This window comes from Biomphalaria glabrata, chromosome 2 (genome assembly GCF_947242115.1).
Source record: "Biomphalaria glabrata chromosome 2, xgBioGlab47.1, whole genome shotgun sequence".
Taxonomy (NCBI): Eukaryota; Metazoa; Mollusca; class Gastropoda; family Planorbidae; genus Biomphalaria; species Biomphalaria glabrata.
The window spans coordinates 60,567,933-60,581,405 of NC_074712.1; the positions used below are offsets into that span (position 1 = coordinate 60,567,933).

The window sequence follows — 13,473 nt, forward strand, 5'->3', positions numbered from 1 at the left end:
ACGGCGCGACTATACAAAATCTGCTAACATACGGAATAACTTGTTTGCAAGGCAACGCCTTATCTAAACTGTTGCGACGTCAGAAAACATCATAAAAAAAGGATAAAAAATTACACTCACAACATTACCAGATTTAAAGGAACTTTTTGAACAAAAGCCCCTAAGAAAAATCGAAAAAATCTTGGAAGACAACGGCCACCCGCTCCATCAGAACTACGTCAGGTCGTCGCGAAGTGAGTGACTGCTGTCAATCAAAACAAGAACGGAGCGGTACAAAAACTCGTTCGTACCTCACTCGGTCAGACTCTATCACCGCCACTCATTGATCAGGAAACATGAAATGCACCAAGATACCTGCGTGTAGTCGCTGAATGAACTCTTTATGTTGTCTGTTGTATTTATGTGTATTTTTCTGTTGTGTTGTCTTTATATGAGAAAAGAGTCCTTGTAATCACAACAAATTTCCGTAAGGATCAATAAAACAGTCTTAGTCTATCCTAGACAATAAACTAAATTTTTACTGCAAATACTGATTATGTCAGCAAAAAAGGGCAGCAAAGATTACGATTACTGAGAAGATTGTCCTCGTTCAATGTTAGTGACAAGGCTTTGGCTATGTTTTATCACGCTCACATCTGCAATATTTTAAGTTTTAATATGACTGCCTGGTATGGCAATCTGGGCATTAGAAATAAAAATAAACTCCATAGAATCCTAAATGCTGCTGGTAAAGTCATTGGGAAAAAAACAAACCCCAGTTGGGTAGCTGTTTGAGACTAACATCCATAAAAAAAAAGATTCTAGAAATAAGAAATCCCCCTTTGGTTCAGGATTTTGTGATTATACCATCACAAAAGAGATACAAGACACCGATAGCAAAGACAGACACAAACACTCTTGTGTACCCCTGGCAATTAAATCATTAAAAAGAAACAATTGATAGGCCTATAAAAATGTTTCGTATGTAAATTATGAGTGACCCAGGTACGGAATGTACACATTTTTTCATAGTTACTATGTTCTGTTTGGTGTAATGCACAAATTGTAAGACAAATTTCCTCACGGACAATAAAGATTATTATTATTATAATTGATAAGGTTTCAATTAGAATATGCTAAAATCTTGGATTCTTTAAAAATGGCTGGTCAGTAAATATACTAAAATTTTGGATTCTTTAGAAATGGGTGGTCATTCCATTGGCTAAAATATTTGAAAGGCTTACTTTAGATTTAGGGGTCATAAGTGAATTTCTTGTTTAAAAGGAGAGTTTCTCATATGTAAAACTGCTTATCACAAAGCTTCTGTCAAAATGTGATCTTTTCAGTATAACCTACTCGTCAAAAACTTTGCTCATTCGTTTCTTTTCCTGACTAATTCATGCAACCCATTCCACTTGCAAGAATGTATCTTTGCATCTGGAACATAAATTTACTTGTATCTTTGTCTCTATCTAAGTATTGTAATAACTTAAGTGAGGCAACTCAACGAGGACATAGACGTTTATTTACATAGAGACATGATAAACACAAAGGGCATCTGCCTTGATTACAGCATCTCTATATTGGCTCTCTAGACTTGGGCGGAAATTGTTTGTCTCTTATGTCAACATCCGACTTGTCTGGTCACTGATAGTGCGCACCTTCTTTATGCACCATCTTGGATGGCGGTGCGCATGGCAAAGTCATAACAGTATTTTATTAGGTTTTGTATTTGTAAATTATGGTTCATTGTTTTATACATTATTGCTACTTCACTTCTTAGTTCTCTGCCCCTGAAGCGTCTCTGAATTTAGTGATTTTACAAATGCTTGTTTATAAGTTTCGGATGTTCCTTCAAATTTGAAGATAATTTCATCCAAGTCCAATTTTCCCGCAGGTCGAAGGTGATGACAGCGGAACAAGGTAGGAACCCAGGACAATCAAGGCCATCCGAATGACAATCCAGTGCGCACGCCTGTGCTAATGGTGTTACTCTAATCCAAACTTTTTCCTTAGCGGCCCGGAACACTGTTCTGAGTATTTAGCGTACTTAGCTTATTTTTAGAGAGATTAATTTACGTGGTAGCTATTTAGGCCTCGCGGAAAACTAGGGTTCCGCGGAACACAATTTGTGAAACACTGCTCTAATCAAATGTGAATATTCGTTTGCTATGCCGCACAGCTATGGGCTTAATTCTCAAGGCTCTACCATGCGTCTGTTCTATTTTTTGTTTGTTTTAAATTGAGTGGTCCTAAATAGAGAACGCATATTCTAATTAATCTTGATTTACCAAGGATATCTTGTTTGATTTGTTAATTTTTAAAAAATAAATGTTTGATTTGTACAATACTTCAATTCAGGTCGCACAATCGGAGTTTATTGGCAAAACCTTCTGGGCTAAAGTGGACACGTACGGTTGTCGAAAACGGCTCTAACGACTTTCCTAGTAAAATTGACAGTTGATGTAGCCTATATAGCTGGGGAAAAAATTACTAGCTCGTTGGCCTCACTGGGAAAACTCTGGTTTGAACGGGATAATTTTTCAAAATATAAAAAGAAACAAATTTAAATTTGGCTAGAGAACTGGAAAATCTGTATCTTGAACAGACTGTGTAGATCTATATGGCTTCATGTATTTCCGCATGTAGACCCTATTCCTATGTGCCCTATTCATTCAAGAGTTTAATAAATTAATGTTTAGGAACATTATGTGCACCGCATTCAAAGTCTATAAGCTGTATAAAGGAGGTATTGTCATTTTAACAAAAAGTATTTTTAAATTTTTCTTGCTTAAAATAGTTACCAGTATGGGGGCTCCATGACAATACTTACAATTCCTCCTATTAGCTTGAAAACTCTTCATGGCTGAAACCGGGACAAGGATCTTGAAAACAGCTATCCTGATATCCCTAGAAATTTGACAGTTTATGTCTGGGCCCTATATAACTTTGGGGAAAATGTACGAAATTTGTCACAAGGAAAACTCTGGTTTGACCGTTATAATTTTTCAAAATAGAATCATCTTAAAAGAAGTAGTTTTTATTTGCTTTAGTTTTTTTTGTACCTCTTAATAATCCTCGGTATCATATAAGATAAGAAAATAATAATGGACATTTTCTGGGTGGAAAGACATGCTCCATTTGATTCCCACTTCTGTAATTCTAATTCTCTTTGTAAAATTTCAGTATGCTGTGTTGTTTTTACAATACCTCTATTCAGGTCAGAAATTCATGGAACCAGTGTGGAGGGTGGAACCTGGACACGGATATACAAAACGGCTCAAACTATTTTCCTCCAAATTTAACAAGGATATTTATCGCTGAGATAAGAATTGCTAGCTCGTTGGCCACGCAAGGAAAACTAAAGTTTGACCTTTATAATTTTTGAAATTAAAAAAATAAATTTAAATTTGGCTAAAGAACAAGGCTTAGGTCTCAATCCAACATTGGTTTTGAAAGGACTATAGCGTTTGGGAATTTCCCAAATGTAAGGTAGGCTATTATTGATTCCAGTGTTGAATAATAAAACAATGAAGAGTAAAGCTCCTCTTTCAGACCTTGCGATCTATGGGGCACAGCTAATGATGGTGTCGTTTGGCCAGCACAATGACCGACCACCTTTACTTTTCCCCAAATTCGGTCAGGTACGCATTACAGCTGAATTGACTCAAGAGACGCCCTAAAGATCTCGAAAATTTTTTTTTTTGTCACAAGGATTCAAACCCGGGACACTCAGTTCAGAAGCCAAGCCCTTTACCACTTTGCTATGCCCCTCCTCTGTTAGAAGCCTTTGCTATATATCAATAAGTATGTGACTCACCATCTACTTTCAGTGTAGTCTCCTTGTTCAGTCTTATTATTACTATTATTATTTAGTAATTACTGAAATTAAAACGTGACCAACTTGAGTAAACAAAAAGAAATGAAATGATTGCTGTTGTTAAATTTTAATTCTATCAAGTAGCATAGATAAGATTTATATAAAACTTTGGAGAGCAAATTTAAACTTGATACAAAATGAATAGTAATTAATAAAGAAATATATATCCAATAAATAGGCACATCAAAAATGTACACAAGTATAGGAGCTTTGGGTCAAAGTCCTTGTTAATGGTTATATGTCTAATTTTTGCACAATACTCTAAAGCTAGAGCCACAAATTTTAAATTATAAATACAAAACAAAATGAACTAGCATCTTAAAACCAAACATACGGTATCACTTATATTGAAAATTTATCATAATGGATTTTTGAATCAAATAACACCTAGAGCTTAATCTAGCTATAGTAAAATGGTGCAAAATTTATTGTAGAACTTTTTTTTTAAAGAAGATTTATCTCTTGAATATATATATATATAAAAAGACATAAAATTGTAATCTAATTTAACAAAACTGACACTTTATAATTGTTTTACAAAGTAAAATTGGACCTAAGAACAAAAAAATAATTATCGGTCCCAAGCCCAAATGAATAAGGAGGAGGGTTGATATTGGGGGCTAACAACTCCACACTGTAAAGCCTCGATTGCTACAGAAGCGGCAAACATCAAACAGATATAATCTAACATGGGTTAAGAGGGGCCAATTACTGATGATGAAGTTGGACCAAACAGGAAGTCCAACAGCCCATGCATGGCAAAATGAGATTGTTACAGACCTTTGCACGAGGTCCTGAGGGACATGTCCAACATAATGAATTGCAAGTCCCAAGGGTATAACATGAGGGCAAACACAAGGAAAACTCAAAAGGGATGTCCTCAAATAACTTGGGGCAACACTTTTATTGAAGATCTCATGGCGGAGAACACTAGCTGAGAATAGGTTAGACATTGCTACAGACTGATTTCTATAGACACAGCTTGCTGCCCAATGCACTGAACAGCCTGTGAGGACCCAAGTAATCATTATACAACGTAAAAATGGCCCCAAGAATACCACTAGTTTTTTAAAAAAGGTTAATTAAATAATTAAACATTTAAAAGCCATATGAAGTAAAAATGGCCTTGGACAGAATATATTATAACTTTTAATAATAGAAACTCTCTGCAAGCAAACAACTGTTAGTATAACAATAAAAAAAAAATAAAATCAGTAACATCACTGAGATGATGTCCGGTTATATCACAATACACATGTGTTCAATCCCAGGCAATATTGCAGAAACGCCAAATAAATGTGTATGCATTCAATGTGCTGCCTTCAAAACAAAATGGAGGTAGGTAAGGGTTTCTCCAGAGCTGGTGGCCAGTTGCTGACAAATAATGTGTCAAATAGTTGATTAGGGTTCAGTGCTGAATACAGTCTTCTTTGTCCTTGAGATAAAAATAAATCCCCCTCCCCCCCAATACATCTAATAATAGTAAAATGAAACTATCAATGTTTGGCACATTTAATTTTGTTCCAAATGAAAAAAAAGTGAAAATGAAATAATGAAGATTGCTTTATATGAAAGTACACAAGCTAGCACTAAGAGACATCCCTTGCGCCTTTCTTTGGTTTTATCCATTCAAACTACACAATCTAATCTACCACACACACAAAGCAATAACAATACAAATATGTTTACTAGAGACATTAAGTAACATGTTGCCTAAAACAAAAAAAATATAGTCACTTCTTAAATTACCATTTATGCCTCAGACTTAACCTTAAATTCATTTCTGACCAACTTAACTCTTTCAGTGCGAATTATTTTGATCGAAAAAAAATGGAGTTTTCCGGATTGAACACAAATTTTCCCCTGGGGTAGAGTTACTAAAACTAACATTAACTTTTTTATTTTATTAAATAATCTAACATATTTGATTTTATTTGGAAGGAAAATGAATGGGCTACAAAATGAAAATAAATAAAATTAATTATTGAAGAAAAATTGTTTTTCATTAATTTTAAACTGAGCACGGAAAAAGAAAATATTTTTAAAATTCATTAAAAATTGATATACTGAAAGATTTAACCTTTTAATTAAACATTTAATCAATAAATATTGAAAAATCACAATACTAAACACATTTAATCGCTTCAGATTTCATACAAGAAGAAAAAAAACACTAAGAAATTGTATATTTACATTTTTCGGGTCCTGGGAAATAAACTAAAAAAGAACCATTAACATAATGTTGTCTATTTTCTTTTAAACATGTTGATACTGCATCAAATTTACTACCAAAACAAAGAACAATCACTCTCACATCCGGAAAATGAAAAAAAAAAGAGAAAAAAGATAGTGAAATAAATATTATAAACCAAGTTACACGCTGAGTGTACGCCGTACTGACCAGCGCTAGCGAAGGTACTCGCTGAGAGTAACACCGCACTGAAAGAGTTTAGCAAAACTAAATTTGAATGAAAAAATTTCCAAAACATACCCCATTACATTTTTTAGCCATGAAGGTAATTTAAAGACTACAATGTGATCAGATGCATGCGGCTAAGAAAATCTGGAAATTCTCATCCTTTTAAATCACTTATTGAAATGTGTTGGGTTTTTTTTTAAACTTCATACTTAAAATTTAAACTCAATTATAATCATTTTATAACAGAAGCATTTTACAAGCTATTCCAATATGATCAACATCAAACTTTTCACCTTCAAACCGAACACAAGAGAATTAGACAATACATGTTATGGATTCTGATAATTAGTCTATTGGAATATGCCCTTGTGGTGTGTCACCAGAGAATGCAGACTGTGTCCTCAAAAGCACATGCAGCAAATTTTATTGAGAGGCCCAAACAAGACATTAGCCACAAAACATCCCTATGCAAGAAAAACTGTATGAAAATAGGCCAGATCTGGACACATTGCACAGTTTATCGCAGATAGAAGATTAGTTAGATGAACTCTCCAACACGATATTGAGAACACAGAAGAAGAAACATATAACAGAGAAATGAATGCAATATAATTTGAAGAAGGTATATATATAATATTTATAATTAAACTAATATTTGTAATTTAACAAAGTATTATTACATTGTTAGAAATCCCTGAGACAGACAGTGAAAGAGAGTGAGTGAATATGCCATTTGTATGCAAGTGATTAGAGTGAGTGAATATGCCATTTGTATGCATGTGATTAGAATTAACAGTTTTTTTTTTGCTACACTTTGCATCAATGGATTTACCTCGTAATAATTTCATCCCAGTTATACAGTTGAACTAAGACACAAAACTGGAATGTAACTTGGGATACGTTTTAACAAAAATTTTGCTAACGGATCCAGTTTCAGTAAAGCATGAATAGTACTTGTCCATATAGCAAGTTTGTCAAATTTAAGCCTAAGAAGTTATTTACTTAGAGTTACTTGAAGTTATTTTGGCCAAAAAAAAAATCTTTCACAATCTCTTGCCCCTAAGAATTGACACTCATGACTTTTCAAGGCATGGACATCAGCAAAGAACTAAGAGCAATAAAACCAAAAAAAACTAATGCTCTCAGCAGGCAACACTGCAACTGACCCAACCTATTCATGCTTTGTGTGCAGGCAACACTGAAACTGACAAACCTATTCAAGCTTTGTGTGCTTTTCCAATCTTGGGAGTTCGTCAGATTGTGCTCATCTTCAACCACAAAGGAGGAGCTTTATATGTAAATATACAAGGACAGCCAGTGGCTTACTCAGTAATTGTATATGTATTGAATAGGGAGGAACAACTAAGCTATTTCTTACTTCTTTTAAAGATCAACTCTGGAGAAACCAAATTTGGAGAAACACTCCATTGACAAGCAAAATTTTTATATTTATAAACATACTTAAAAAGAAATTTTAAAATATAATCTCTTGCTTGGCAAATATTTTTTATGAGAGGACATTGTTTAAACACATAAACCTTGCATAATAATTTGCAAATAATAATAATAACAAACAAATAGATAATTGTTATAGAGATGATGAAATCTATTTTAAATAAATTATTAGAAAACAAAATATGTACACGTCTTGTAAGGAAACAATAAAGTAGTGAAAAACAATAAACCTAAAGATTTTGTTTTATTTTAGGTTTTAGTCTGTATAAATAGAACTGATTAAATAAAAGAGATTGAAGAATTAAAAAAAAAACAACAGCAGTACAAACAAATGTTTTTTTACACATATAAATCCAGATCACATATGAACAAAAACATGTCACAGATATCACTTGTTAGCAGCAAATATTCTATACATAACAAATTTAAATAAGGTACATTATTTTCTTTTTTACCAAATCGCAAGTCAGGCTTGAATAAAAAAAAAAAGTTAATTAGAAAAAAAACTGAGAGCTTATAACCACATGCAAAATGGCAACAACCAAAAATCATACAAGGATGACCATTACTTTTGCTTTTAAAAATTATGTATATCAGTACAACAAAAAGCTTCCATGTTTAAAGCCAGGTAAAGATTCTAAACTTGATCAAATATTAAACAACTCAAATATACAAATCAAAACGTTTGACACTCAAGTTACAGTAAGTATGACTTTCCCTGTCATGTAACATGACCAGAGAGAGTTTCAATGCGGAAAAGGACCCAGTCTAAAGGTACACAAGAATCTTCAATTAGATTCAGCTTCATGTTAATGGGACTCAATGCCTTGGCAGGACAGAAATGAGAGTACTAGTAGTAGATGCCAGTTTGTATGATTCACTACATTCAGGCACTGGATTACTTTTAGCTCTATAAAAGTGCATGTAAATCACATATTAGAACACATAGGATTTTAATGTATAAAATAAATAAATCCACATTTATGATTAGCATCAGCGATGACAATATTTACATAGTGAGTATTGCATGTATTACAAACAGTCAACTCAAGCTGGCACAACAATAATTTTAGTACTAAGCTCTTAAATAGGGAACTGGCGCCAAAAGCAAGTTGAAAAGCCACCCGTATTAGAATCAAGCAGACAATAAGATTCACAATAAATATAACTTAGAGTGAATTGCCCAAAAAAAAAGCAATAATTGGGTTCACGTATATGTGTGGAAGATCGAAGATGAAATTTTATATTTTAAATGAAACGTAAACTCAAATTAACATGAACCAAATAAGTCAAATTCTGTAAGTTATTTTGTTCACTGCATGGTCCCAAAGATTTGCTTTGAAATGCAATTCGGAATCACTTTTATTTATATATACTTTACCTGAATTTAAACCGACAATCTAAGAAATATTTCACATCAGCTAGAAACATGGTCCTGTGCCCGAAAGTCAGTAATTGCAACAGTACCATTAGCCAAAGATTTATCCTTGAGATTGTTACTACCGGGTGAGCCTGCACAAGATGAATTGCTTGGTGAACTTCCAGATGAGTTTGATGTGTGAGCGTCTTTTTTCTCCCCACCTTCACTGTCCCTACGCCACAAAGAGTTGTCATACACGTCTTTCTCCACCACTAGTAACAACTCTTTGTCCCCGTTACTTAACTCTGATCCTAGATACTCCAAAAGACTCGCCTCATCCCCAATGGCACAGGGAGCATCTAATTTTGAATCAAGGTTCATATATTTTCCATTCAGCCACCGAATGGCAATCCAATGCTTGCGATGGATGGGCAACTTAACAAAACCCAACTTGTAATCTGTTGGTGTGTTCAAAATGAATCCCATGATTTTATCTGGAATCAAAACATTCACTTTTCTGAAACAAAAGAAACATAGTACAAAATCTTGATAATAGTACTTCTTAATATTATTTTCACATTATTATAAATATGATATGCAAATAATTATTTATAAAAATTACAAAATTACTATTTCGATACTGTTTTTCACAATAGCTGTATTCTGTAGCCAATATAACATTCTTTGGAATGATATAGTCAAGAATGCTTACCTATTAAATGCTTTTTCTATTCTTAGAATAAACTAATAATCGGGATTCCCCATTAAAAGTGATTAAGGTCTAGAAAAAAATCTTCTCAAAAGCATAACTAAGATTTAAACTGAAGATCTTTAGCTGCATTCTACACAATTCCTGTTATTGACACACATTATTTAGTAACTCAACTTACTTTCGTTTGTCAAACCAAATAGTTTCATATCCTTTCTCTTGCAAGGCGGCCATAATAACATTGACATCATAATTACCAAGTCCGAGCATGCTACGATGAGGATTTATGAATGTGTCAGGAGACAACCTAGAAAAAAAAGTATCAAATTAAATTACAACGTTAAATCAAAACATTTTTATTTTATTGTTTACTGGTATTTGAGTTGGCATACAAAATATTAGTGGCCAATACTTGACTTCCATTGAGACTTTGTTTAGAGTTCAAAAGAAACAGAACTATAGACACAGAAATAGATATTGTAAGACAGATGACTTTTTCTTCATTCAATTTTACTACCACTGTACCAGATCTTACACAAGAAGTTGCAAAGGGAAAAGATAGTCTCTCGAGACGTAAAAGGCTACAGGTACCTGAGATGAACTCCTATTGAAAAATCAGAGCAGGAAGGACTAGTCCTCCCGTAGTGCTCTGGCGCTACAGGTACCAGATCTTGTGTCCTTCTGTTAAAATTGTCCTCCCAACTACTCTAACTTTGAAAGGACTAGGATGTCCTACTGATGCTACTAAGTTTGTGAGTTGGTTCAATTATTTCAACACCATGTTCCAGCATTAAGAAGTTTCATTTTTTAAAATTGTGTTTAAGTAACATATGTGTCTTATCAAATGTTCAACGACAGAATGATTTTTCTTGGCGGTTATCTTCTTTAGATAGAAAGTCTTCCAAGCGAATTAGATAATTAGTTAAAGAGCTGTTTATTTTCTTTCAAGGAGCAGGTGATGGTTTTAACCAGCCCTTGGTATTAGATTTCCCTGGTATACCTAGTAGTAAGTGAAGGTTCTATATATATATATATATATATATATATATATATATATATATATATATATATATATATATATATATATATATATATATATATATAGGCCTACCGGCTATGCCATTTGATTTGTTCCTAGGCTAAAATTTTTTATTTTGACCGAAAAAAACAACTATTTTTGTTTTTAGACTTTCTGAAAAAAAACAACTTTTTTTTTTTCAGACTTTATGTCAAGCTTTTATCTAGAGACACATAAAATACACACTTAATTGTTTCCCCCATTATTTATAGCTTGTGGAGATCAAATAGCCCACTGCCACGAACTGTATAAACATAATATCCTTTCCCAAAACACACATACTTTTAAAAAGCCTTTACTGTCACTATGGCATTTTCTTTGAATTTTTAGTTCTAGATTTAGCATTCATGTAGATCTTGATCTACTTTTCTCTCTCTGAACACCCCCCCCCCCCCCCCCCACTTTTTTTTTTTTTTGCTTTTAAACCATGCAGTGTATTTTTAGTTCTAGATTTAGTATTCATGTAGATCTAGATCCAGTTGCTATTATGTAATTCTGAAGAAATTATATTTGTGTTTAAAGACTTGTAGCAGATAAAAATAATGTAATTATTCCTTTATGAGTGTTTTTGTTTAAATAACACAAGTTATTTTTTCGTGTTACTAATTGTCTTTAAAATGAGATATTTAAAAATAAGTTTAAAATCAAAGCTCGCAGATTTATTTGGGTCCTGTTCTAAAAGCACAATAAATTCACCTTAAGCAAATGTCGTCAAGATCCTTCTTAGTAAAGGCATCTTTCTTCTGCATCAGGTTATTCAGGGCATGGAGAGCGCACAGCTCCTTTACCTGTCTTTCATGGTACAGTTGCTTGTCACCAGCATCAGATTTCTTGCTCATCATGTACTTCTTGAAACAAAAAGTAAGTTTAGCTTTTGGATGTTGCTTCCAATGGGAGTATTCTAAATCTGCAGAATGTTAGAAATAAAAGACCATGAGCTTGGAAATAAGGATTTCAATACTTAATTACTATTAAAAACAACTTTCAAATACACAAGAGTTGCCTGAATATTCACTAATTCAAATATTAAAAGTTCTAATTAATGACAGTCATCCCCTCCTCGAAGATAAAACCTAGCACTTCCCCAAGATTAACACTGTAAGACATTGATCTGAGTTTATTTATGTTCAAATATTTCCTTCTAATATTCTGGTATCTGAGCAACCAAGAAGGAGTTACAATCATTACACATTCTTCTTGTTTCTGATATACATGCAAATGTAGGTGTGCTTATGGCATATCTTAAGTCTGGACATGTATTCATGATGTATGTATGCTTAGTGACACTTAGTCTTGAACTTAGATCTAGTAACTTATTAGGGTCTGTCTAGCAGATCTAGATCTAGATCATACTCAAACTCAACTGAACTAATCAACTCACAGAGTTATGTATTAACCAGTTAACCAGTAAGTTAAGGGTTAACCAGTAAGCATCGGGCAGGAGGGGCTCATTAGCCATGGCTGGCTACACACCTAGGAGAAGGAAAACTCTGAATTCAAACCTCTGTTGCCTTGCAGCTATACCCAATCATGGGAAAGGCTTCGAGAGTCAACCCTGAGGAAAAATCAGGAGCTGGCGACCTTAAGGCAGTTTGCAGCACCCAGTGCTACACTCTGGCAGAACCTGCGACGCAGCTGACCCCAAACTGTATCGGCACTGTCCTTTGGATACATCAGCAGCGTGGAGTGGGGGGAACTGATGTGTGGGCAACATCGTTCCGACCACAACTTATGCCCAGGCATTCATCCCATTTCCATGAGATGATCCATAGTCGCTTCGCGACTGAAGGAGGCCATGTAATATTAATAATGATCTATACATCATATTACATCTATCAAATCAAATCTATGTGTATGTCTATGTAATAATATTAATAGTAATTAATAGACACATACTCATGATACTGGCATAGAGTCACCGTCAGAGTATTTTAGGATTTAGACTTTAGAATTAGATCTAAGTAGATCTTTTTATAAATATTAAGTTTAAGTAAATTTTCAAGTATTTAGATCTAGATATGAGATCTATGATTATAATATTTATAATGATACTCAATCATTGAATCAATGTGAATGATACTTGATTTTGATAGAGTCGAGACAGAGACAAGAGTGAAGAGACTAATTTAAAAAGTTAAAGTACATTTAAGAAGTCTTAAGACTTAAGTTCTTAAGACTAAGTTTCACTAAGACACTTATTATAAAGTTAAATGACTTAAAGTTAATAATTATAAACTTAAGTTTATTAATAAAACTTAAAAGACTAAAAGTAAAAGTTTAAGTTAAAAGTTAAGTCAGTTAATTGAGTTAAGTCTAAGTTTAAGTAGAATTCAATCTACTATCTAGTCTAGATATTTCTAGATTTAGCATACTTAATGTAGTAAATGTAGATTATTCTAGATGTAATCTAGATTCTAATACTTTAGCTTGCAGAAAAAAGTTCTAGATCTAGAGTCTACATCTAGAGATATCAATAAACTGGAGTCTACAAGATAAAATTTGAGTGTAAAATTTTAGCCTGCGGGAAAATAAACTTTTTAATGTTATTACAGTACCGCAGTAAAAGTTCCTTGGGAAATTTCCCCCCCCCCCT

At 33.4% G+C, this 13,473-nt stretch overlaps 1 protein-coding gene across 1 annotated transcript; it reads right to left on the reverse strand.

The window, feature by feature from the left end:
* Window positions 1–3,907: 3,907 nt before the first annotated feature.
* LOC106053515 (josephin-2-like) lies at window positions 3,908–13,422 on the reverse strand. Its single transcript, XM_013209076.2, has 4 exons — window positions 13,253–13,422; window positions 11,577–11,787; window positions 9,984–10,109; window positions 3,908–9,610 (listed from the first exon to the last, which is right to left on the reverse strand). Exons 2-4 carry the CDS (start codon window positions 11,720–11,722, stop codon window positions 9,151–9,153), a joined length of 732 nt encoding a protein of 243 aa, XP_013064530.2. The 5' UTR covers window positions 11,723–11,787; window positions 13,253–13,422; the 3' UTR covers window positions 3,908–9,150.
* Window positions 13,423–13,473: the final 51 nt, after the last annotated feature.

Excerpts from the sequence above, each read along its gene's own strand:
- LOC106053515 (XM_013209076.2), bottom strand. The coding sequence starts at position 11,722 with ATGATGAGCAAGAAATCTGATGCTGGTGACAAGCAACTGTACCATGAA. Across the intron at positions 10,110-11,576 it reads CTTGACGACATTTGCTTAAG|GTTGTCTCCTGACACATTCA; the intron begins GTGAATTTATTG and ends TTTTTTTTCTAG. Across the intron at positions 9,611-9,983 it reads ATTTGGTTTGACAAACGAAA|AAAAGTGAATGTTTTGATTC; the intron begins GTAAGTTGAGTT and ends CTTTTGTTTCAG.